General features: G+C 34.5%; 1 protein-coding gene across 3 annotated transcripts in view; it reads right to left on the reverse strand.

The window, feature by feature from the left end:
* Positions 1-2,581: 2,581 nt before the first annotated feature.
* Positions 2,582-25,151, reverse strand: part of LOC135832260 (protein phosphatase 1 regulatory subunit 37) — a 122,816-nt gene continuing 100,246 nt past the window's right edge. For 2 of the 3 annotated variants that reach the window (XM_065345401.1, XM_065345398.1), the window contains 7 exons: positions 19,986-20,105; positions 8,020-8,170; positions 7,792-7,921; positions 7,571-7,706; positions 5,197-5,385; positions 4,787-4,912; positions 2,582-4,692 (listed from right to left, as the gene is read on the reverse strand). In XM_065345401.1, the coding sequence (XP_065201473.1) occupies positions 3,343-4,692; positions 4,787-4,912; positions 5,197-5,385; positions 7,571-7,706; positions 7,792-7,921; positions 8,020-8,170; positions 19,986-20,105 (2,202 nt within the window). In that variant the 3' untranslated portion in view covers positions 2,582-3,342. The remainder of the gene's footprint in view (positions 4,693-4,786; positions 4,913-5,196; positions 5,386-7,570; positions 7,707-7,791; positions 7,922-8,019; positions 8,171-19,985; positions 20,106-25,151) is intronic. The other variant, XM_065345400.1, reaches the window with a different exon arrangement.

Here is a 25,151-nt window from a genome sequence, read left to right on the forward strand (position 1 = left end):
AACGAATAAATTTATTTTTCACAGCCCAACTAATACTTTAGTTATCTGCCCTAATAGATTATTAAAATCAATCCTCACTTAAAGGCATTTTATTCGTTTCAACAAAATCCAAGTATACACGAATGCTATTCTTCAATTCTTTTCTTGTTCCGATTCGAAATCTAAAAATTACTCAGGAATGTACGAATACCAACAGTTAAAATATCTGCTCATTTTACTTCAATTTGAAACATGGATATAATTTGAAAAATGAAGAGTTGTTCTTTTATCATCGTTTTTTTTTCAGTGCAAAACAAAACTTGAGTAACTTGGGTGAAATTTTTTTAGCATTCGTTATAAATTTCACATCGACAAAGATTCTATCGTCTTATCTAGATGCGAGGACAAGTTTTCTTCAAGTGCTTATTTAATAATGCTTTTCATCCATCTAATTTTAATCGTCTAATTCACCATTTTCAAAAATCAATTAGGTGCAAATAAAATTCAAAACATTCTCCTTTCTAAAAGTAAATAAGTATTACCTAAGTACTCATAGATAGCAAACAGGTAAAATCTTGAAATTCTACAAACATCCAACATTTGCGTTAAATCATTCAAAGACACCCTATTTTCAAAAAAATACCTAAACCTAATTACATAAATTGGTCGTAGGATATCCTAGGGGAAGGGATAGAAGGGGTAACAACGATTAAGATTACAATATGCGATATTTAAAAAATCCTGTACAAAAATATACATAAAAACGAACGATAATTCAAAAATGTGAACGATGAAAAGTACTCGTATCTTTAGACGACTGTTACATATAAATACACTAGTACTCGTAAATATACGAAGTAAATCTAGAAAAATTACACCGGTTTAAAACATCGAACAAAAAACAAAATACACACATTTTATAAAATACATCTTAATATAGAACAATAAAATTAAATTCCGTATTATTCCACCCTGTACAAAATTTACTTCATTTCTTTGCTGCAGGAAAATTCAAAAATGAGATCAATAGTTTATTTTTATTTTTATTTAAGTCATTTACGCTATTGGTTCAGTCATAAGTACATGTAAAGAGAGAAGTATTCGTATAAGAGGAAAAACACTCGTTATAAGATTACCAAGGCGAATTACTGCATACACGTCTAAGCTGAAAAATAAACGTGTTCAAATAGGTAACTATTTGGAAGACATTTAGCCCATAGAAGTTATATCTATATTATAGTACAAGTTGATACGACTTGATGAAATTTAAAGCGCGTAATAATGATATAAAATGCCAAATTCCATAAATAAGTAGGTATTTTTTTTTAAAAATATCGATAAGAGTTTCGTTTAATTTTAGATTTTAAAACAATGAAAAACACAGTGATATAGCATAAATGCGTTTAAATGCTTTGGTTTGAAAAAATTAGCCTTATTTCAGATACTTGATAGTGGTACCGTTGCACTCACGACAATAAAATTTCTATGGTCGAATATCAAAATCGGTAAGTACCTATACCTACTAAAGTTCTTATGATATGGTCCTTGATAGTTTAATTACAGAAGAGATTGTACGATCACTGGCTTAAAAGTAAGTAGTCTAATAATTTATTCCAAATTTTACGACAGTTACACAAAAAATAACAGCAATTACCAAGTATTACTATTATTTTTTTCAAGCTTCAAAAGAATGTAGGTACTCGTAACAGGGCGCAATCAAAGAAATCGCAGTTTTCGCTATCTACCCCTTAAAAAAAATCACTGGTGTAAGGCTCAAGTGGCATCGAATTCCAAGGTTATTGGGTCAGAGGAATGTATGAAGTAGAAATTCAAACACACAATCTTACAAGTGAACTGAACATCTTGAGTGTTCGCCTCCGATTTGAATGAAACATCAATTTCTGGAAAGAGAATGGTCTGAAACCACCCAAAAATTTCAGCTAGGTACTCAAGCTCATTTTTCAATTTTTGGAGAATTTTTGAAATTTGAAAATCCGAAATTGATCATTTTCGCTGATTTAATTTAAGCATGCTTAAAAAAAAATTCAGTAAAAATTATGGAAATTACCTAGTCCTGAAATTATGTACCAGTATCAATTCTGTTGAACGAAAGTTCACAATTTTCGGGCATTCTGATTCAAGTATGATTTTATGACTAGAACATGGGGAAAAATTCGAAAAATCAAAAACTTTTTAATTGACGCCCAGTCGCCCACCAATTGAATGAAACCAAACCATCTGGCTAGGTTTCATTTGAAAAGAGCATGTTCTAAAAACCCTCCGTACCAAAATTTCAGACACTAAAGCCCAGTTTTGTATTTCTGTAAATTCAAAGTCCCAATACAACTGTTCTTATGGTAATATTCAAACTTTTTCATGAAATATATTTTTTACAAGTGTGGATAGCTACTTCTCCGAAAATGACCAGTTTTAGACTATTTTTAAATCAACTCCAGCGAGTTTTGAATTTTCTTCAAAAATTTCAATTTGCTCTGGAAGGGTAAAAAATGAACTTTATCCAGCACCCTATAACTTATGTTGGTGCTTATTGGATTTTCTTCCAACTGTTTCTCGCGCAATACCAATACAGGATTGGTTGAAGTAAAAACTAGACTTATTTTTCACTTTTCTTTCTTTCTTTTTTTTTTTTGCAAAAATTGTGATCCAACATTTGAGCCTCTCAAGTACGCACATTTGAATTGCTCTCGAACGTCAGAGGATTGAAAAAAAATCAACTTTGGTTCGTTTTTGTTTTTGTCGTTTCAAAATTTGGAATCAATTATAAATTTGTTTTTCAACCAATAATCGTACGGGAACTTTTATTGCCAATAAAACTACACTCTTTTCCAAGCAAAGCGTCAAAATCTTAGATGTCGAATACTATCGCGCTAAACTTGGATAACACAGTTTGAAAAATTAATTTTGTTCGAATATTATAATATTTTTCCAACACAGGAAACCTATCGACAAATTCGTTTTGTTCAGTTTCAAACTTACTCAAGTAAGTACATAACAAAAGATCGTTCCCTTCTTGTTGGTGAGTAGTTTGATATTTGAAAAAGCGTAATTCCATAGCTACATTTGTACGTTGTACTTACGTACCTACATATTATCAAGTTACAAATTTCCAATTACTGGCTCGACCAGTATGATCGTAAAATACCTACATGGTAGTCTGTAAGAGAGAAAGGTACAAAAACCCAGCGCGAATTTTCAATTCATTGCCAATCTCCTTGATTGCAAAACAATACACTAGAGAAGGATATCGATTACGATACACCAAAGTATCCACGTGATACTAGGCAGTGAAACGTTCACCAAAAAGCACAGCTTTCACACATACGTACTTATTACGCGTAATATTCACTTGGTGGTTAAATCGGAAGGAACGTGTCCTTGCAGTAATACGAAAGCGGTAGCTTCCAAGATATTGGGAGAGCTTTTGCTGGGCGAGGGGAGATAGTTAGGAGATAATTTCTGCGGCCAAGTGGCGGGAAACGCTTTAGATTCCGAAACGCCAAATTCGCTATCACTCTTACCGGTCAAGTTTTCGGTACCTTTATCCGATCTCGAGTTCGTGGCTGTGCTCGCATCGCCGAATAATTTCTTTTCTTTAAACTCAATCTGTTCGGACAGCTTCTTAATAATATTTTCGCTTAATTTGCTAAACTCATTAGCGGAACTGTTCTCATCAGCGGGTAAATCGATAGCTCCGAAGCTAAGCTTATCGTCCGATTTTTCTTGGCTACTTGGTAGCGTGGTTTCCACATCCTCGTTCATCGACACAGTTTTACTGCTATCTCGATGACTTTCCGTCAATATAGGTTCGCTGCTCGCAGATTTAATAACCTCGTCGGTTTTATTCGAACTGCGTACAAACGGATTTTGAAATAGGCCGAGTAATTTCTCCAGATTAGTAGGTATTTTAGCCGATTCCATCGCTGCCGAGGGAGCTTGCAGAATAGGCCCGACCCACGATAATTTACGTATTTTTTCCGTTATAGGATTCGACGAGGTGTCTTTATTCTTAGCTGGAGCCGAATCTATTTTGATACTGATGATTTTCTCGTCTTTTTTACTTTGATCGCTCTGCGAATTTCTACTTTTGGTAATTTCCTCGTTTCTACATTTATTCCTAGAATCTTCGTTTTTGTTCTCTTTACCCGGATACGTTTTTTCGCTGTTCATCGGATAATTTATAGTTAACGTGATTTCATTACTGTCGTCCGATATATTGCTGTCAGATAACGGTTTGGTTTCCGGTTCGACGACGGTAACTTTAAATCTGGACGAGGTTTTGTTCCCGCTACCGATAGGATTGTACAACGGAGGAGAATTTTGACCCTCGACTACTTTCGATACTTGGAAACGACTACGTACAGGCGAAGGACTCGATACCGGACTAGGTATAGGGCTCGGCGCCGGACTTCTTAATCTACCGTTTTTCTTCGGCTCTCCTAAGAAATTCGAATTACTGATAAGATTTTCCGGCGGTCGAAATTCCAATGATTCGCACGTCAACGAAATTTTTCTCGAGTCGACAACTGATAATTGAAGGTTTCTGTACTTGGCACTCAGCTCTTTGACCGAATCTTCTTCTTCGCTGCTACAATTATCCGATTCGTTTTTACGTTCCATGATGTTTCTTTCGTTTTCGGCGCATTTTTTACGTATTTCTTCTACTAACGCTTTGTAATTCGAAGCGCTGTTTTCCTGTAACGTTAAAAAACGCTTTAATATCGTTCAATATAGGTAGGTACCTATCGGCTATCTACATGCCTATTTAAATATTCACGCGAATACTTACGGTAAATGCGGATTTGCGAGGCAGTTTATCTAAGTCCAGTCTTATTAAACTTGAATTTTCCTTCAAACATTCCAATAACGCCGATAGTCCGGTAGTTTGGATATTATTATCTCTCAAATCAACTCTCTACAAAAGTTGAAAAAACAAAACAAAACAATTTTTCATTAGTAAGCATAAATAACATACCTCGAGTTCATTTACAGAGTAATCGAGTGAGAATATTATCTACGAAATAAATTAATATCATAATATAGGTAAATATTGTTTTCGAGAATCGAGACTTTAATCATATCGCAGGCGCAGATAGAATAATTATCGCGTTTCGTCACTTCATCCATCATTTAACGTTGATTTTAGATTAAACGCGGTTATCTTATTAGGTCATTCGGTACAAACATTCGTTTAATTACCTGAATCAAACTATTCGAATTTAAAATATCCGATATAATGAAGGCAGCTTCGTTTGTCAACGCCGTCGACTGTAAACCCAATCTTAGCAGGTTTTTGTTCGATATTAATGGATCCTTGATGATACGTAAGAATTCGTCATTCAGTACGTTTTGTCCGACGTTCAACGTTTCTAAACCGGTACATTCGCCCTGCAAAACAAACATTTACGGTTGATATTGAAACATTGCCAATTTTGCGAGAGTTGAATTACTTGTATTATTAAGCATTAGATATTCGATCGTCGAGGTAAAGGAATTGATAGAGTTTCACTGGAAGATTGCTTTCTAAATTTTAGCTCTCGAAATGAAGTTGGGGTAAAATTGTGAATTTTTTAAAATTAGGCACGTTTCTTTTTACTTTACGTTCTTCTGAAGGTTTTTCAATTAAAAACCCTGTAACCTGCTGTAACCTGTAGTGTATCGACGTATCGTTCTAACTTAGAAGAACTCATCAGGAAAAAGTCTTCGGTCATTGCAATCACAAGGGATTAAGAAAACAATTCAACTACCAGATATTGTTTTTTTTCAAGAATCCAAAATTTTCCCTGTCTGAATAAATTTTTTGATTTTTGAAGATTTTTTTTGAAAATAATTTTCCGCTAGAAATGACTGTTTTCAAACAGAAATGTAATTTTTTTCGATCATTTTTGAATTTTTTGGAAGATTATTTAAGCAATTTTAAATTTGTATGTAACACTCGGAATCATAACACGAATAAAAAATCGAATTTGAAAATTGAAACATTTTCAAAAATAAATGTCCAGGCTCTGATCTGCTTAGATCCGGTCGGATCCAATTGGATCCGGGGATGTCCGAACCTGATAAAGTTTGAAGATTTTATTCTTGAAATTTCCCGATTTTGCCACGGTAATTCCGTGACTTTTCCAGAATAGTGAAATTTCTCGGTCTTTCTTTGTTTCACCAAGAATGAACAACTTGTCTAGAAATTTTTTAATTCAGTTAAAAATAGTGTTCAATCCAAAAATTCACCGTTTGTGAAGAACTTGAATGAAGTTATCTGAAAATTCAAGTTTTTGAACCACATGAAGAAAAATTCACATTAGCGAGCAAGGTATTCCAAAGGGAAGAAAATCGTTTGGATCTACACAAGAAAAAGTCAAGAAATGATCAATTTTTTTCCACTTTTGGACAAATTTAAAAAAAATTTGGATCGACTTTTCCTAAAAAAAAATATCAAAATTTGATCAAATCGAGATATGTAGAATCCTGAAATCTGATTTATAGCGTATTTTTCAACACATCAAAATGGATGTAGGGACTGATTAGAGTTGAACAGACATTTTTACATGATGTTTCTTACAAGGATTAGGAAAGCTATATGCTTAAAGGCTGGAATGGATGAAATTAATTTTTTTTTAAAGGAAAAAACCTGAAAAATAGGGCAGTATTAAAGCTTTAAGGGTGCCCAGAAATATCGAGTACCCCTAAACAAGTTTTTCATTAAAAATATAGGTTGGCAACGCGAAAAAGATGCATATGATTGGTGGAATGTTATCTCTCCAGTCCAACAACCAATCATGTGCTATCATTATTATCATTCATTGTGACCAACCAAAGTATTTAGTAGAAAACTTTTTCACGGGTACTCGATATTTCTGGGCACCCTGTAGAACTACCTAGAATTCGAGACAATTTCAAACATCCTTTGCAATTAATTCGTTCACTCTAGATCTCGAAACACAAAAATTAGATTTTTGCAGAAAGATTATTTCGTCAAATGGCACACACGAGCACTTTTTTTCCGTCTTTGCCACATTGATACATCTTTTTTTACATATATTCATTTCAAGGACATACTGAAACCTCAAAAGCCAAATTTTCAGCTCAAAAAGTTAATCAGGGAAAAGGATATCAAGGTAGGTGTATTTTCAATTTGTTACTCGTGCATTTCAACCGCAGTCCTTTTTTTCCCAAAAGGCCACATCGAATGAAACGCTGAACATGAAAATTTGTACTTCCAGCCTTGATACGACAATGATTCACAGCGTGATCGGTGAATACAACTGTAGGTAAACCAATAATCTAAACAAATATTTCCCTTTCTTGGTGAGAAAAGCGCGAATGAAAAGCTTGAAACAGAACCAAAGTTGTCCGGCAAAACCGCTGATACGAGTAATGTTTACCTACTCATCCAAAATAGACCAAAACGTCTACACGTATGTCGTATAACTATAACATGATGAGGCTAATTCATTACTCAGCAGCTTAAATTTCAAACCAATGTGTAGGGTACGTGCGCTGCGCGCTTTCTCTACCAATTACTCTACAACCCGGCGCGGCGGCTAACACGTTAATTAACATTTAATACACGAACCAGCAGTCTGACTAAAGTGTAAGCGATATTTTTGGTAAGTTGGTTATTCCACACCATTAATACTGACAAACCGAACCCTTGGTCTATGATACCGTCAATTATGTAATTGAACCCCGCATCTTTGATATCGTTGTGGCTAAAACAGAAACGAAAAACATGCATTTTTAATACGATCGTCGAATTGAGAAAATGAAAAAACATAATAGAATAAAACAAATCACCTAATATCGAGTAATTGCAATGTAGTATTACATTTGAGCATTGAACCGAGTTGATTAGCGTCATTCATTCCTAAATTATTTTCACCTAAGTATAACTCTTTTAGGTTTGAATTCACCTTTAAGGCTGAAGCTGTGAACAGAATAACGGAGATTAATGATGAAAAATACATAGTATAGGTATTTGGTAAGGTATCGAATCGATTGTATTGCATAAAGGTGCAAACGAACCTAATATAATAAGAGAACGACCGTTTAGTCCGCAGTTTTCTAATTTTAATACTTGTAATTGAGATCCGACTTTGAGGGCACGACCGAGTATGGGCATTGAAACTTCATTTAACGTCGTATTTCTTGCTTCCAGTTCTTCCAAACAACAAGCCTGAAACCGAGAAAAAAAATAGGTACCAAAATCATTAATAGGTATGTATGTACATTGTACAATTTTTGAAAAATATTCTCAGTGCGTGTTTATTGGAATTCTCAAATGACGAGCAAGTAAGTACACGAGTTAATTTTCGAATCGTAAGAGTGGCTAAGGCAAGTGTAGGTGCACTGTAGGTAGGTTCATCATATCCAGAGCGTAACCGAAACCCTGAGCGTAAAACAATATAAAAGGTTATGGAAAAAAACGCAATTCCATTTCCCTTCTAAACTGAATTAATATTTTATCAGTTCAAATCTACGAAATCCTTTCAACTGGCTAAAAAACACGAGCATAAACGTTACTCATCCTTCTCGTCGACGTCGGTCGTGTTTCGATTAAACAAATCAATCGTTGAGCCTGAGCTTGATGCGAGAACTTTACTCACTGACTCGCGATAAATTCATTCGTTGTTATCAAAACAGCCTCAGAAAACCTTCAATAAACGTTTGACCAATGTAAAAAATTTCTCGTCGAAAAATTACAATATCGATTTTTCTCGCCATCTCTGTCGGCCCTTCATGGCGCGCGTCTCTTTTAAATAAATGTAATTTCCTTTATCGAATGAAAACCTATTACAGCGAGTGTACGCAAGAATTCCATCATCTCTTTTTCGGTTTAGGTACCTACTCGTTTGTTATTTAATCGTATTAATGAAATCGACACGTGATGCACAAGTATTTTCATATAGATTATTCACGTATTTCCAGGCAAAACTTGCCTTTGCTAACGCAAGACCAAAAACCATCAGTACGATTTCGATTGGATGGCTGGATTTGACACTTGTTTTGGAGAATGTGTCATGATGTGTCAAAATGGTAAAGATGAGTACATATTTTGAATACACATATGTACGTATAGTGATACCTACTTCCGAGCGTACGCATGAATAAATATTGGTATTTATGACAATTTTTAGTGTTATTTTACGATAAATTACGAAGTAAAACATGATTTTACCACATTGAAAGTCACTGCTTGTGATACAATCATGTCACATGTCAACGCAATGTCCAGTAAAGTAAAGCGGAGATTTGGTTAAAATTCAAATTTCTAGAAAGGGTGAGAATGCGGAGGGGGTATGTTGAATTTTACGTTAATTGTGATTTAGAAAATACGTACATCTTTACTTTGAATCAAGAAGCCAGGATTTTCTATGCTGGGGGCAGTAGATTTTCAATTTTTTTTTCAACGCTCATTTTTATATGTAGATAGATACCTACCGATGAAAAATGGATAAAAATCATTGTTGAAATTTCAATTCTTGTGGATTGCTATAAGTATTATGTTCACATTTTTCATCAAATAAAAAAACGTTCGTATCATTCGAGTAGGTTAATTTTTAAATTTAATTAATGTTTTTCCAAAACCCAAAATATTTGTCCAGAGAAGAAGACAAATTGAATGCTGATTAAGATTTTTTTCAACTTTGAAGTAATTTTACAGCAATTTTTCCAAGACGATGTCAAATCTTTAAAAAAGTTGAAAAAATTACCTGGTTTCAAAAAATGCCTCATATAAATATCGAGTTTAAGAAAACGATTTTGAGAGATGCGTGTATGATTCTCTTTCCAACAAATATAGTTTTCCAAAAACTATCGCAAATAGACATTTTCAAACGAAAAATAATGGACAATTTTTATTGTACCTACAATAGTTTCCCTATTTAAAAGTAAAAATCAAGAAAATTATTAATCTAACACGTCAGTTAATGAAAATTCTCATAAATGAATAAAAAAAAAATGCGAAAAACTTGACCAAAATCGCTGAAAAATTGTTCAAAATGTCTTGAAAGCAATTAAAAAAACTATAAATTGTAGTAACACTGACATAAAAATCACTGTAAACCACAACGTTGATGAACTAGGTATCATTAAAATTCAGCGAAAAATTATAGAGTAATATGCATCTTTAATTGTAATTTAATTTTAGTTTTTAGTTGAACTACATAAATTTTCGAAAGTTGTTGCCCTCGGTTTGCTTTCATTTTTCGAAACTGATTTTTTTGTAATAAGTATTTGAAGCACGGTTTTCCAAAACGGCCTCTGGAATATTTTTTTCAAACACTTCATTACTCCAAAGTCGGTCAATATGTTGCCAATGAGAAACAAAAGACAAAATCAATTGTTCAAGATGTATTTTATTGATAGACAACCTCAATGGCATTAATTTAGTAAACAGAAATTGAGGAGATTCGCGATTTTGGAAGAATCAACCCTAAGTTTTGAATTCGCGAATTTTTACAACTTACTACGTAGTTGCAAGCATTCAAAAGTTATGAGAATCAAGGACAAAATGAAATGGAAAAGAGAAAAAACAATGAGATGGTTTTACAAAATCTCAAGCAAGGAAATGAGGAAAAATAAGTTGCCTAACAACCACCGAAATTTGTTTTCCTGTTTCTTTGAAAATACGTATGTATACCTAATAAAGAATTATTTTCCAATAGTTTTCCACCATTTTTTAGCGGTAAATGAAAGGTGGATTAATCTTAGTACATATCATATACCTTCATGGAGAAAAATGTCAGAAAAAATCCACCAAATTTAGAATTTTAAAAAACTGAGGTCATCTCGAAGATTCTGTGTATTTATTAGGAGGGGGCTATGGGTACTGGGTAGAGTTGACATGGTACAAAATTTCATCCTGAAAGTACGAAACAGACACGGAAAAAAGTAAAAGTTTGGCTTTAATACAAATAAGTAGATGCCCGCTCACACATAAATAGAGAATTTTCCTCGATGTTTCCAACGTCGTACGTAGGCCTACTTCGTATACAACCGAATGTTTGATCAATTTTTCATCAATACAAAACTAGCACTAAGCGCGGTTTAAAAATTGGCTAAAAATAATGACCACAGTCGACGCTGTTGCGTACTTGAAAATTTCATGAGAACGAGAACCAAATGCGCGTTATTTTTACCAAGCGTGTAGCAAATTGAAGCTCCCTCGTCGTCTGTTCAATTTACCCGGCTACGCCGTTAACACCGAGAAAAATAATCCTTCAGTGGCAAAAGAAAGAAAAATTTCACCATCGTTTTTATACTTACTCGTAATTAAATATAAAACGTTGAAAAATTCAAACTTGTAACATTTTCTCTCGCTAAGTTTACCTTCACCTTGGTTCCCAGCAACAACTTTACGTTTTAACAATATCATTCAAAGAAGGGAAATTTTCTCGCTGAGAGTATTACACCCACCTAGCTCACCTAACACCTATCGTTTGACGAAGCGAAAAAAATTCATGTCAAGGAAATGCGAATCGCTACTCGGTCTCGGGTATTACTGAATTTTTCATCGCATTTGTTCTACGTACTTATGTACAGTACAAAGAAATTTACAACGGAATGAAATTTCAACCTGCCTCCATCTCGATCCATTCGGTCAACTCGTACAATAAACAACAAAATAAACGCATATAATATGTATGTAGCTAGGTTGGTAGAGGTACTAGGTACAATACATATATACAGGGTGTGTGTTGCGTTGCAATCGTTGCGGGAAAAAAAACACCCTGGCTTCCTGACGAGCAGCGCCTTCGTCACACCGAGCGACAACTCGTCGTCAAAACATGCTTGCTGCGTTGTCTAAACACGCTTCATTAGGCGAACTTGAACTGATACGTCGTCGTCGTTCGTAGCACCGATTGGATTTTCATTTCACCCAACACCCTCCGACGCAACCTTCACGACATCGCGGTGATTTTCGCTGCGCGTCATTTTTTTAAATCTCGTGCTTTTTTTTCAAAAACAAACTCGGTAGAATATTATTTTTCCTTTCACGGTGCAACTTTTATATTAGCGTACTTTTCGCGGGTAAATGCTGTTTTAAATGATATTATATTTTTTAAATCTTCTGCTCCAGGGTAAGAAGGGATGATTGTGTTTGTTTACAATCAGTTTTATACGCCAAACAGACCGTATACTCGGTTGCATTGTTATGCTAATCCGTGCAATACAAAATTTTCTAATTGAACATCATCGTCGCGTCGTATCATTAGCCTTTTCTCTCGACAAATTGTCGTTTTTTTAAAAGGTTCTTTTCTCTCAAGTTTACTCACTTTACGCTTCTTTTCACAATAACTCTCAACGGGATGAAAATATGTTTACACACAGTTGATATTGTGTTTTAGTAGGTCAAACTGACGAAGTTTCTTCACAGCGGGACAAAACTGATCGTAAACAAAAAATGGCGTTCCACGCAATCACACAAAAATAACAAACAGTTACATACAAATTTTACAATAAATTTCGATCCAAAATGTATCTACAGATTATCTCACAAAGTAATGTGTCTTCCCATAAAGAAACCATACAACGCTCAATGAGTCCATCCAGGCGTGTTTTCCTAATCTTTGAGCTGTATGAAATCAACAACCCATGTTTGGGGGAGCGGGGCTGTGGATAGCAAATCGCGCGCAATTAATTCATAGTCGAATAGATATGTATCTCATTATACAGATTGACCCTTAACAGAAGAATAACCCCCCCCCCCCTTCCACCAAAAACATTGGCAACTTATCTCGAGTAGAAGTATGTACATACATACATATTATGTTTGCCTAGCCAGAAGAAACTAAGTTACGCCCCAGAATTTTTCTCAAAATTTTTCAAAAATAAAATGCCCTCTTGATTGAATTTTGAAAAAAACTGTCTTTAGCCAAAATTCATAAAAAATTTACTAGCAACAGTTTTTTTAAAATGAATTTTGGTCAATTTTCAAGCAGAAGAATTTTTTGAACTTTATTGGTAGCGATTTTTTGGAATTTAAACGCGCATAACTTTTCAATTGATGATAGAGGAGTGGAATATTTCGCTGTTAGCAAGAGCAAGCTTTTTTCTTCAAGAAGTGAAGAAGACTTTTTTTCGAGATCTTCGAGAGAAATGGTAAAACCTTTGTTTTGTATATGCTTGGTCCCTTAGTTCCTCGTCACCTATAATCTCGCAGGTAATAAACAATCATTAAGAAAAATTTTGAATAAAATTAGCGATTCCGAGCCACAAAAGTGCAACTTTTTATCATGGTTCTAGAATAATGCAAAGTTAAAATTGCAACGGAAAATCAAAAGCAAAATTTTTCTATGTGAGTATAAGGCAGAGCTTTCAAATCCCAGATAAGGCAAACCCTTTATGAAGCAAGCGAGAAACGATTGTATCTGTTCAAATCTTAGCACAGGAATCATGTTCAATTTTTTCCACATAAAAAGAACTCAAGTCACTGAAAAAGCTCGAAAAAGTAGTCAAAAAAATTTGATAAAACGTGAGCAAAACATTTCGATTTAGAAAAAATGACCAAAAAAAAACTCAGAAATGGTTTTTAATTATAAAAAAGTGGAGACTATTTCGCAACTTTCTTTTAAAAAAAGAGCGACTTTTTCTGCAAATTTTGGCAAAAAAGGTCAGATAACCTGAGCAGTGAGCGCAAGGAAGGGTTTTTTGACAATTTCAAATGCATTTTTGGACAATTTATGGGAAGAAAGTGGAAATTTTTGGAAAAAAAATGAAATTATTTAGTAATTTTGCTACAAAGCGAGCATTTTTGACCATTTTTGCAAAAAGCAGTTTTGCACTTTTTAACAAAACTTTTTGGCAATTGTCATAATGGGCGAGATTTTCTACAATTGATCTGATGAGATCAACGGTTTTGATCAGATTAGATCTGTTCAGACCCTTATTTTATTGGATCTGACCAGATTAGATCTGATTCGCTCCGGACATTGATTATATTACGAGTAGATCTGTTCACACCTGATTAAGTCGGATCAAATCATTTTCCCTAGGGTATTCTAACAAACGACATTTACACGTTTTCGTCTACATAACGACTAACCTTATTTTCTTTTCTCCTACATTTTTCCAATCCGCTAAAAATAAGACACAGCTTAAAAACTATCAGAACACCTACAGGCGTTGTTATAAACTACAATCCCAATACGGGTATTCATCAAAATCAAGAGATATTATAAAATGTATAATGGCATTAATGGCAGAAAGTGAAAATTTGGAAGTAAACAAAAATTCAGTTTTCATTTGAACAGCTCAGTAAAATTGGCGTCGAGAGATGAAAATTTTCAATTTGAACCTATCCACAATCAAAGCCCTACAAAATAATTCACCAACATTTTTCATCTTTCGACAATGCATGCATCCAAGTTTATTCATATTCAAGCCCAATATGTATTTGTAGCATAAATGAATGGGAGAGAAGAATAAGTAGACACTTTACCCATATAACCTACTCGAAGGGGTGACTTATATGTACTAGGTATATGTAAGTACATACCTATGGGTAATTCTCAGAAAAAGGTAAAATTCGTGTACATGGCAAATTTCTCAACGGTTTTAGCATGCATTTTTTTTTTTTTTTTTGGTCCATTCAAGAATGACCCCGCACACATTTCACACATGGTATTGAGGTTTTTAGACCCTCCTTTCATTGGTGTACATTTGATTTTATACCCCAAATGTCCTTCGACTTGGCTGTCACACATCATGTTTTTGAAAATGAATGTTATAAAGTGTCATGAACTTCATTTTTTTTTTGGAAAAATTGACACATTCTCATTATCATAGAACATGAAGGTCTCTTATTGTGCAAATTGCAATTGCAATAAGTCTATAGGAAGCTCACAATTCACATTTGAAAACTGTCACACACTTTTTGCGCAAATTTTCGAGCAATTTTCAATTATTTTTGGTAGCTTCCCAATCCAACATTTTTTTCTGGTGAGTGGCTGCACTGGTTCACTGTTCTCATAGAAATGTTACCCCGCACCGGTCTTTTTAAAAACTACATTACAGCTCGTTCTGATCGTACTTATCTGTGAAGTTTTGATATTTCGCAAAATCTGTGTCCTTCGGCTTGGTGTTTTCATTTACGCCAATGAACCCGCCAAAACCAATAATTGAGCACGGGAAGTTATTCTACATGATAAGTACACATTTATTACGTGTTAAAAATCGAATAATGTCCAGTAGGTAAGGCTAGAAACGAAAAAACGTTGAGATTGTCCTTCGGCTTGTCCAGCGCCCATTTGTCCTTCGACTTGGCCAAATTTCAGACAGCTGTACTTTTATCGCGCTAGTCGGCATATTACACGATAATACAAGCAAAATTTTACATTTTCTCCCTCCCCACACCCCACCTCTACCCCTACCAAAAAAATAAGTCCAGATTCGAACTCTGCGGCCTGAAAAACATAAATCGACATATTACACGATAATATAAGCAAAATTTGACATTTTCCCCCTCCCCACGCCTCACCCTCCACCTCTACAAAAAAAATAACTCCAGATTCGAATTCTACGACCTTGAAAACATGTCAATCGACATATTACACATCGATGAGGGTCGAATTCTAATTATCGCCGTTTTAGGGGGGCCGGGGTCCACAGTGGGGGGGATTGAATTGAGGCCAACACTAGAAAAGGGATCTGGGACACATATACAAATGATTCCCACTTGAAATTTTCCAAAAAAATGATTTTCGTTTTTCAAAATTATGCATATCAAAATCGACCCTTTTTCTGAGAATTACCCCTATATACAATATATGTACATCTTAACAATTTTGCTTATTACAGTACATGTGTTTGTGTACAATGTACACATAACCTCCTCTATTTTCCTCGATCTTTGGACCAATACCAACCGCTAAAAAATGAAATAGAACCGTTTCACCCTGCATCACGTAGCACGTAAAAAATGACTTCAGTAAAATAAATGAGAAATATAATTTTCGAATTAATTTTCTTCTCTCGCACGTTGTAATTGTATCGATTTTAACAGAAAAATTGACGACGTGATATTCGTAATAAAGAAGGAACGTTTTGATAACGGATGTGAGGCCATTTATGACAGTATGAATATTACCGTTGAACGGGTATCTACGTACGTATGATTTCAAAATTACATCACATAACGACTCATCTGATAAGAGATGAATTAATGTTTGAAAATTACAAAACGTGAGTGGCGGCGGTGAATTCGAGGGTGATTATTCGAGTACTTCGCAACGATACAAAGAGTACGTCTACGTACCTGTACCTACGTGTAGTACGTACGTAGTGAGATGGAACATGGCGAAGAAAAACGGAAAACGCGCCAAATGAAACGATTTACCCAAAGCCTACATATGAACCTCTAGACCTACGAGTAGGCAGGTAAGATACGTTCATGCGATTTACAAATACATATGAAAAATGAGAAAATTCCAAAATGCGGAATTGTGAAGAGTTCTACATTCATTAACGTGTGTATCGTTCTTTTCATCAGTACCTACATAAACAGAACAAAGGCCGGATAACGAGCGAATAAGAAACACGATAAAAATATCTTGAGCGAATGTAAAGAGTTAATGTACGAATAACGCTTTTCGCAAATTAAACATTTAAACGATTACGAATTTGTGTAGGTTAGGTACAGAAAAAAGAGGGAAACAAAAGAAACTATTTGAAAGAAATAAAGCGGAAAAGCGTTCCTTTTTGATGAAAAAATTGCACGAGTAATTGACGTAATGTTTTAAAAGATTTCTTACTCCGTTCTCCTTCGTCTTTCTCAGGATCGCATTTAGCATCCGTACTCGACAAAGTCGTTTAATTTTTTAAGCGAAAGGAGCCCGGATGAGGTTTATAATCTGTAATGGTTCGTAAAAATTGGCCTACGCTTTGTTTTACCGTTTCAAGTACTTAGTCCTGGTCGAATTGCCCATACCCATGCTTTGCTCGGGCTAAAAACATTAGCACAAAGTCAAGGTCGTTACTGTTATACGAAAGCTAATTCGTTTGTAATGAAATTTTTCTAATTAATATGACGGCCATTTTCAGAAAATTAGCAATTATGATGCATCGAATTTTTAATAACACCAAGATGAGTTTTGTTTGTGTTACTCGTTTGATAGTCGAGTGAGAAAAATTGAAACGAATTTTTTTCCAATATGGATTCACATTTTAAACGGGGAAATCATTCAAAGAAAAAAAATAACAAAAAAATTACTATGTACCTAAATTTTTTAAGAAGATAGATCTAAAAAACAGATGAAAATTACTTCAAATATTGAAGATTTGTATTTTCAGTAAAAAAAACAAAAGTTGCCTTAAAGACCTGGGAAAGTAATAAATACTATCTTTTTCAAGTTGAATTCTTCGCAACTTTCGAAGTTATTAATCGCGTAAATTGTTCTTATTGCAGGCAAAAGCAAAGCAGAAAGTGTGTGTGTGAGTGTGTGTTTTTAAAATAAAATTTTATTAAGAATTCTTTGGATTTTTTTGAGTGATCTCTGAAACATCCAACTTTTATTGTGAATCCTTCAATAATAACTTTTCAACTTTTCGAGCAATTCTTTCGTAATTTAAGAATATCACATACCTAGGTAACAGGAAAATTTCAACCGACGAAAAATTTGAAAACTAATAATTTCAGCAGCTACCTTTTTCTTCTGACACCAAAACAGAAAGATGTTTAGTTCTTTTTTCTCATCTATAGTTTTTGTATACGTCTATTTGAGACGTTGTGATTTGAAGAAATCCGAAATGAAAATGTATTCATGTTTCAGGGTTAAAATTGGCAGGTTTTTGGGCAGGAATCTACCTACATCGATTTTTTTTTACGATGTTCCAAATTCGTGAAGATGAAATACCACATTTATCTATTTATTTACTAGACGATGTATTATTTTGACAAAGAAGGCTCTTTTTTTCGTTTTCACATAACCTAAGTACACGTTTCGTGCTACAAAATGATGGATTTATAAGACATCTGATAATTTAATCTTCACTTGGGAGCGTTTATTGATGTTAAATCTACGAAAACTTGGATTGGAGATTTCCAAATACATAAAACCAAAGAGTTGAGAAGGTAAAATTATTTTAAAAATCGTTCAGTTGTGACGTATAATTTTTAAATCCTCACATCCAACGAGCGTGCAATTTTTATAATCTGTGCGAATGATTTAGATTAGTTGGAAAAAGTTCAGCCATGCGAAATAATGCTTATGAATTAACATCCTCGCGTTCAAATTGACATTTTATTATTATTTCATCTTGAAAAAGAAAAAAAAATCAACGGCTGTTTTATTTTCCTTACTCGGAACGCGCCCAACAAAAATTTCAACTCTCGATTTCTTCTCTGGAAAATTATCACTTTTCAATGATGGCAACATTTCCCTGCCCTTCGACTTGAGTAAAAAATCCGAAGTAACTTTTCAAAGAAAAATTATAATTTCAATACATTAAAGAACGGAGTTATTTAATGAGTTACTTTTACTCGTACAAAAAAATCTTGACTTCAGTAGATTTTTGAGCAACCCAACCCAACGTTCGCGGCTTTTTCACTTATAATTTGAATTCTCGTTGCCTTATGCACAAGGCAACGAGTGTGATTCAATTTTACGAAAGAAGAATAATTTTATTACTTATTCCTAGTAGGTAGTAGTGAAATTGCATTATACCTTAAGGTAAGTAGTTAAGTACCTACTCTACTCCAACAGACAGAAGGATGTTTGGCCTGGCCTAAGAAAAATAGAAAAACGTCCAAAAATATACATACTAATGAACAACATTTTGGGGTTTAAATTCCACTTTTTTGATTTTTGAGAAAATGTTGACCTCAATAGGAACGTATAAGTACATATTTTAAAAATATGTTTTAAAATCGATCAAAAAGGTCACAAAAAGGATAAATCCGCATTCGTTAGGTGCTGAATTTCATTTTGATTTTTTTATTACAATTTTTCTAAAACCTAATGAAAATTCGAATCCAGCATACGAATCATCCCTTCTCATACAACGAAGTTTCATTCTATGTAATATCAGCGGAATCAGCGCTCATCTTTTCTAATCACTCCTGCGTCGGATTGAAATTTGAATATTGCCTTGACACGAGCCAAATAAATTTCTCAGACATATACCTCACAAATAAATATAGACATCTCTTTGCTAAGTAGTTTCCCAAATGATTTAAACCAGACAACAAAACTTTTTCGAATACAACTGAGATTCGTCTCGAGCTGATAATTCACCATGCAAAGCATATTTTTTTCTGAAACACCCTGTAGACTACAAAAAGTACGATATTTGGACTAATACATATATTCCCAATCCAAATCTAAATCCAGATAAATAAACATCCTTCGAATGTTTCATAAATCATATTAGCTATAGAAAATAACACAGTTCGCGCGAAATATGTACTGAACTCTACCCTAACTGGTTTTAGCAGTTGGCGGGAAAATCCATGCAAACCCTGGCTTAGGTGCGAGATTTTGCTAACGCGAGCGTACCCATAGTAATAATTACGATACATTTATAAATCAAAGCTTATAAACCTCGTCATATCGGCTTCGTTATAAACCCATCCGAACGGAACATCCGGTAATAAGACGAGCAAAGAAACGCCTCGCTATCCCAAGCTGTAGTTTAATCCATCGCCAAACAATTACCAGAATATTAATCGCTTTACTAACGTAAACCTTCCACTTTTTTAAATACTTCGCATCGTCGTCGTCGTCGTCATATAGTCTCGTGGTAAACGTGAAACCCAAGTCACGCTATTACAACATCGTTTTGAACGTAGGTAATTACTTCAATTATAAAAATAGCAAAGAACGGTAAAAAAAATACCGATCGTAGGTACATAAAGAGTGCGTAGGTAAAGGTACAAATCTATGTAATGTAATGTATACATAACGTACGTAGCATGCAGTACGAGTACTACGTACACAGACACTACATACGAATGGTATGTCAACTAGAGCGCAATAATAAAGTCGACGTACTTTTTTTATCATTCGGGCGCAAGCTTGCCATCCTCTGACACCGATTTCGTGATTCGATGATATATTCAGATGCGTTGCTGATTCGTAATATTCCAGCATATCGAATAATGCAACGGATGCCTGAAACATAAGCAACAAATAGGCTAGTTTAGCTAAGTCCAACTCCAAGTGAGTAAGTCACGCACTTAATTTTAAGGAATAAGTAGAAAATAACTCGAGTGCTTTCAAGTGACCAAAAACATCGCAAGAAGTCTCTCAAAAAAATAATTGTACCCCGATTTCTTCCTTTTTTCCAGACCAATTTTTGAAATTTTACAGATCTTTCAAAATAATACATATAAACTGCACAATCAGCTGGCGAATTTCATCAATTAGTCGACAGACTTTTGCTGAAAGTTTGCGAAGCTAGGATCGAGTGAGAGGGTGCAGGGTGGCTCTCATTCAAAAATTTCGAATTTAAGCCTCCATAGCTGAATCGTTTCACTTCAAAAAAAAATGATTAAAAAAACGAGCTGTAAGTAACTGCAGTTATTTGAGGAAAAGTCATCGGAAAAATGTGTTAAACCGATTCAGGGAGAAAAGATTTTCCGAGCATACCTTATTATAGGGTATTTTGAAAAATTGTTTATTGCGCTGTAGAGAGGGATAGGTCGGTTACATTTAAAAAAATAAAAAATGAGGTTCTCAAAATGAACATTTTTCACTAACACATGTTCTCTAGGGAAGCCTTGACACGTTTGAAGGGTGAATCGCAAAAACATATTGAATTGAAGAGATTTTGAGCAAATTCTGCGAAGAACTTCATTTCGAGTTGAATGTCACGCAAAAAATTGATAGCCACGAGGTGTCCTGGGGGGGGGGAGGGAGGGAGATATGATAAAGGTCCTCAAAAAAGGCATTTTCGAAGAAATGAGATTTTTTCTCTCTAGCCCTACGCAACCAGTTTTGGAAAAAAATGCTTTAGTTCTGGAAACAAAATTTTTGAGATAATGCATCGACTTAGGCCAGTGCCGTCAAAATGTAACACCGCTCTTATAGGTTTCAACTGAAGGGTTGAAAACTACGTAGTAAATCGCAAATTTTAGTGTAAACCTTGGACTGCACAAATTTAGGAGCACAAACTTCTCATCCAGTTTTGGAACTTGAAAAGTCAAGATAATGACAAAAATGTTCGAAAATTGAAGAAACGTGGAGTTTCAGCATTCTATGGCATTTGACAACACTTCTTCTTCTGTGTCGGGGAGCAAAATTAGCGTAATTCCCTGATTTTGGAAAGAAAATAGAAAAAATCACCTGGCATTTACCAGACTTTTTCAGAAGGGTTTAATTTCCTTGATTTTTTGTTATTCTCAAAAGGACTGGGCAGTGGGTACCCTATGTAATAGTAAACAGAGTCCGAAGGAAGAGTAAGTCAACAAATAAAAAATCGAATGATCTGAGCTGTTAAATTTCTGTCGTACGCAGAAGTTGCCATACGTACATTTCATTTGTTCATATTCCTCCTTCGTATACCACGATATCAGTGTTTTGCTATCATTTTCTAAATAACGATGTTTTTTCGAAATGTATTCGCAAACTTTTGAATTTGCAAGTTGAGCAAAAAATCATTTTACTTGTTCAAATTTCGCTCACTGATGATGTTCTACCCACTTCCACGATTAAATATTCACTAGGACTTTAATTCCTATTTAAAATCAGGTGTTTCTTCGGTTTTTGAGGTAGGCAGCATACTTTCAAAAAATGCTTTTAGCGGTAGATATAGATTATAGAGGTACCTAGTTATGTCCAAATTTTTAGTTGATTACTCGTCAGCAGGACACTCTATGGGGCTATGTGTGTGTGTAGAAAAATGGATAAATAACGTCGAAAAAAAATTTGAAATTTATGGAGGTCACTTCGTATGTAGTTTGCTGCATATTTCAAAAGCGGTCTTTCCATTTACACAATTTACCAAACAAATTAGGTAGGTATCTGAAATATCTTGAAGCGTTCAACCATTTCAGCTGCACTTTGTACTCGTAGTCTCGTACCAACAGCCACCCACATGACGTGTAGAATACCCTATTTTACCTACGTGCTGTTTCTCGTATTTTAGCAACCTGGTACACAGAAATATTATTAGTATAATCCTGCGCTGAACAGCTTCTGTGTTTTTCCACTCAAAAAGAAAACAAAACACTTGTATTGAACCGTATTACTCGCTCGTCAGCTTAAATTTTCTTCTCGCTGGTATCTCTTTTTTAGATAAATACCTAATTCATCAGCGTTAAAATTAACACCTTATTCGATTCTCACACACGTTGAACTTTCTACGACATCGGACACAAGTAACTATTTTTCGCAAACCAAAAAAATCTCTTTTTTACGCTGACGACCATGCACGTATCTCAGTTGTTATCGCATCAAAACCAGCAGCATTTTCGATACACACGTGTTCAATCACCTCTAGCGCAACGCTAAGGTACACACTACACACTACACATACACACATAGCGATTACATAATCTCTAAAAATATTATTCAATTTCCAAAACACTGGCTCGGCCATCGCCATTTCGATATGATAGAAATCACACGCGTACAACCTTCGCAAAACCGTATTTTCTTGTTGGTTGGTAAATCCGCCGTAAAAATATGATTCTTTCGCACGAAACCAACTCCTCGTCGTTATTTAGCTCCGCACGTTCACACATCCGAGTACATACAACTTTCAGATTATCCTTCGGGGAATCTTTAAAACCATAAACCGTAGGAGTACTCCAATTACTAAAAAGCCGTGCTTAATTTCTCCGCAGCAGCGCAGCATACAAGTAGTAGGTATAGGTATGCTTTTCTTTCTCTTATTTACGTAGCTTGAGCTTGAGCTTCGTCTTGAAAAACGTTACCTCGTAGAGTAGCTTTATATACACAAAAGTACACGTACAAGTACAACTTACGTATACATACATACGTATACCTCAACGCCTACACGTTTTTTGTTGTCGAATGATAATCGATCCTAGGCGTCTACGCGATAAAAACATTTCTGACTTTCGCGTCGTTGTTGTTTCGCGTCCCTTAAGAATATTCTCACGTTTAATGACCCACAGGAAAACGCTGATAAATGTCTTCACAATACGTAGGCATTTGTCAGCATTGCAAAATCAGCCCAACCGAACGTCTTCGGCAGCACAACATGTCAAATACACTTCGCAGATTGAAGACTTCACATACACCATACCATACACGCGCCAAGGATACATCGCAACTTGAAAGGGTGTCAGTTGAAAACGAAACGTGTACTCGACACTCGAAACATATCGATTTTTTCAAAACAAAAAATCAACTTTGATTAAATTATCACTCGATTTTCATCAGTCTTTTTCGAAACGTCATAATCAGTATATTCGGCATATGAATTTTTAAAGATTTGTAAAAATTATGGACAGGGAAGAGTCGAAATGATTATTTTTACCAACATACCAACCTAACCTAAACATTAAACAAAATGATAAAAATAAAAAAATTAGGGAGAAAAAAATGCTAAAAAAAACCTCTCCCCCAGAACATTTTGGAAAAAATTTTGATCCAAGGGAATTTTTACTCTCCTCCAAAGATTCGCCTGTAAAGGAAAAAGGAGCCTATCGATCACTCAGGCATGTCAGTAATTTTACTCACTTTTTCGCCATAGAATGAGAACCCATAAGACAAATTCCAAAAACAAATTCAGAGATTTCCAACCCTTCATAAAATTGATACTGTATTTTCAAAAATAATCCACGAATTGCATAAACAGGTAAAAAGTCAAAGAAGAAGTCATTACTCTAAAAATACACATTTCAGGTACAATTACATTTAAAGACCCGATCTCAACGTAGCTGTGGAAAAAGTTTAGGAATTTCCTCTCTAGATTGTATTTCAATTGCTTTCCATATGAGTACAAAAAAGTGTATCTTTAGATCCGAATTTGAAAAAAAAAAATGCCCTCAAGTGAAGCTTTGCCTCTAAGCGCGATTGTTTGTGCAATTCAAGTGTGACAGGAAATTCAATTAAAATTTTTGAACAGAAATTCCGTAGGATAAAATTAAGTGACTGAGTTACCGAAAAGTAGCCTTTTCAACAAACTTTCACACCTCCCTTTTTTCAAAATCAATTTTCAGTAAAAAATCTAATCAAAACAAATCAAACTTTGTGTTGTACACCGAAATTCATTCTAATTTGGCCAAAAGCGCAATTTTTAATAATAGTGCAACGATTTAAAATCCGCAAAATATATACCTACACATTTTGTCTTTTAATTGCTATGCCTTCAGTCAGGTATGCTTAAAATTGCAAAAATGTCAACGCCTCGGGTTTTCTAATATAATCAAAATCGAATCCCCGTATTATATTCCTTGCATGATGAAAAATTCAACTTTTCCGAAGAAAATCCCACCTCGTGACAATGAGCGACCTATACATACCAGTAAGAATATTGAAAATACACATACTAGGTAGGATAGATATGAAATAAAATTATTCTTCCCTCTTTTGATAGGTATTTTTCAACATTGCACACACACTCACATAAATCTAATAAAAATTTTTCAACGTAGGATAAAATAGCTGATAAGTTCATAACAAAATACCTACTCATATATGCACATAACATGCATCTATAGGTACATATCATGGCTAAGCTATGTACCTTCTAAATTGGCACGAATTTATTCACGCTTCATTTAGAAATTTTCTTTGATTACAATATTGTAACACGATAATTATCAAGTGTTATTTTTCCCTTCGAATTTTACCAACAAATTAACTAAGTAAATGCAAAAAGTGTTTTTAATTAGGAAAAGAGAAATTACCGTTTTCCTCAATTTTTTTTCGCGTTTGTTTTTTTTTCCTTCGTGACGAATCATAAGTAAAGAAAAAAGAAATCCTTCACCGAATTACCACCATCGTGGACGACTCGAAGACGAATACACAATTAAAAAATTAATTTTCTCGGGTTTCGAGTAATCGCAAAGTCAACAAGTGGTTAAAAAGATGGCTTTCCTCTATATTTCTCATTTATTCATTTATTTGAAATGAATTCGCAAAAAATCATCGTTAACGAAACCCCCAACTACGAGTATGACAACTTTTCTCGTAGGTATTTGTATATTTCGCTACCGCCATATAATTTACGTTAATTTCTTCATC

Source organism: Planococcus citri, chromosome 1, assembly GCF_950023065.1.
Source record: "Planococcus citri chromosome 1, ihPlaCitr1.1, whole genome shotgun sequence".
NCBI classification, from domain to species: domain Eukaryota; kingdom Metazoa; phylum Arthropoda; class Insecta; order Hemiptera; family Pseudococcidae; genus Planococcus; species Planococcus citri.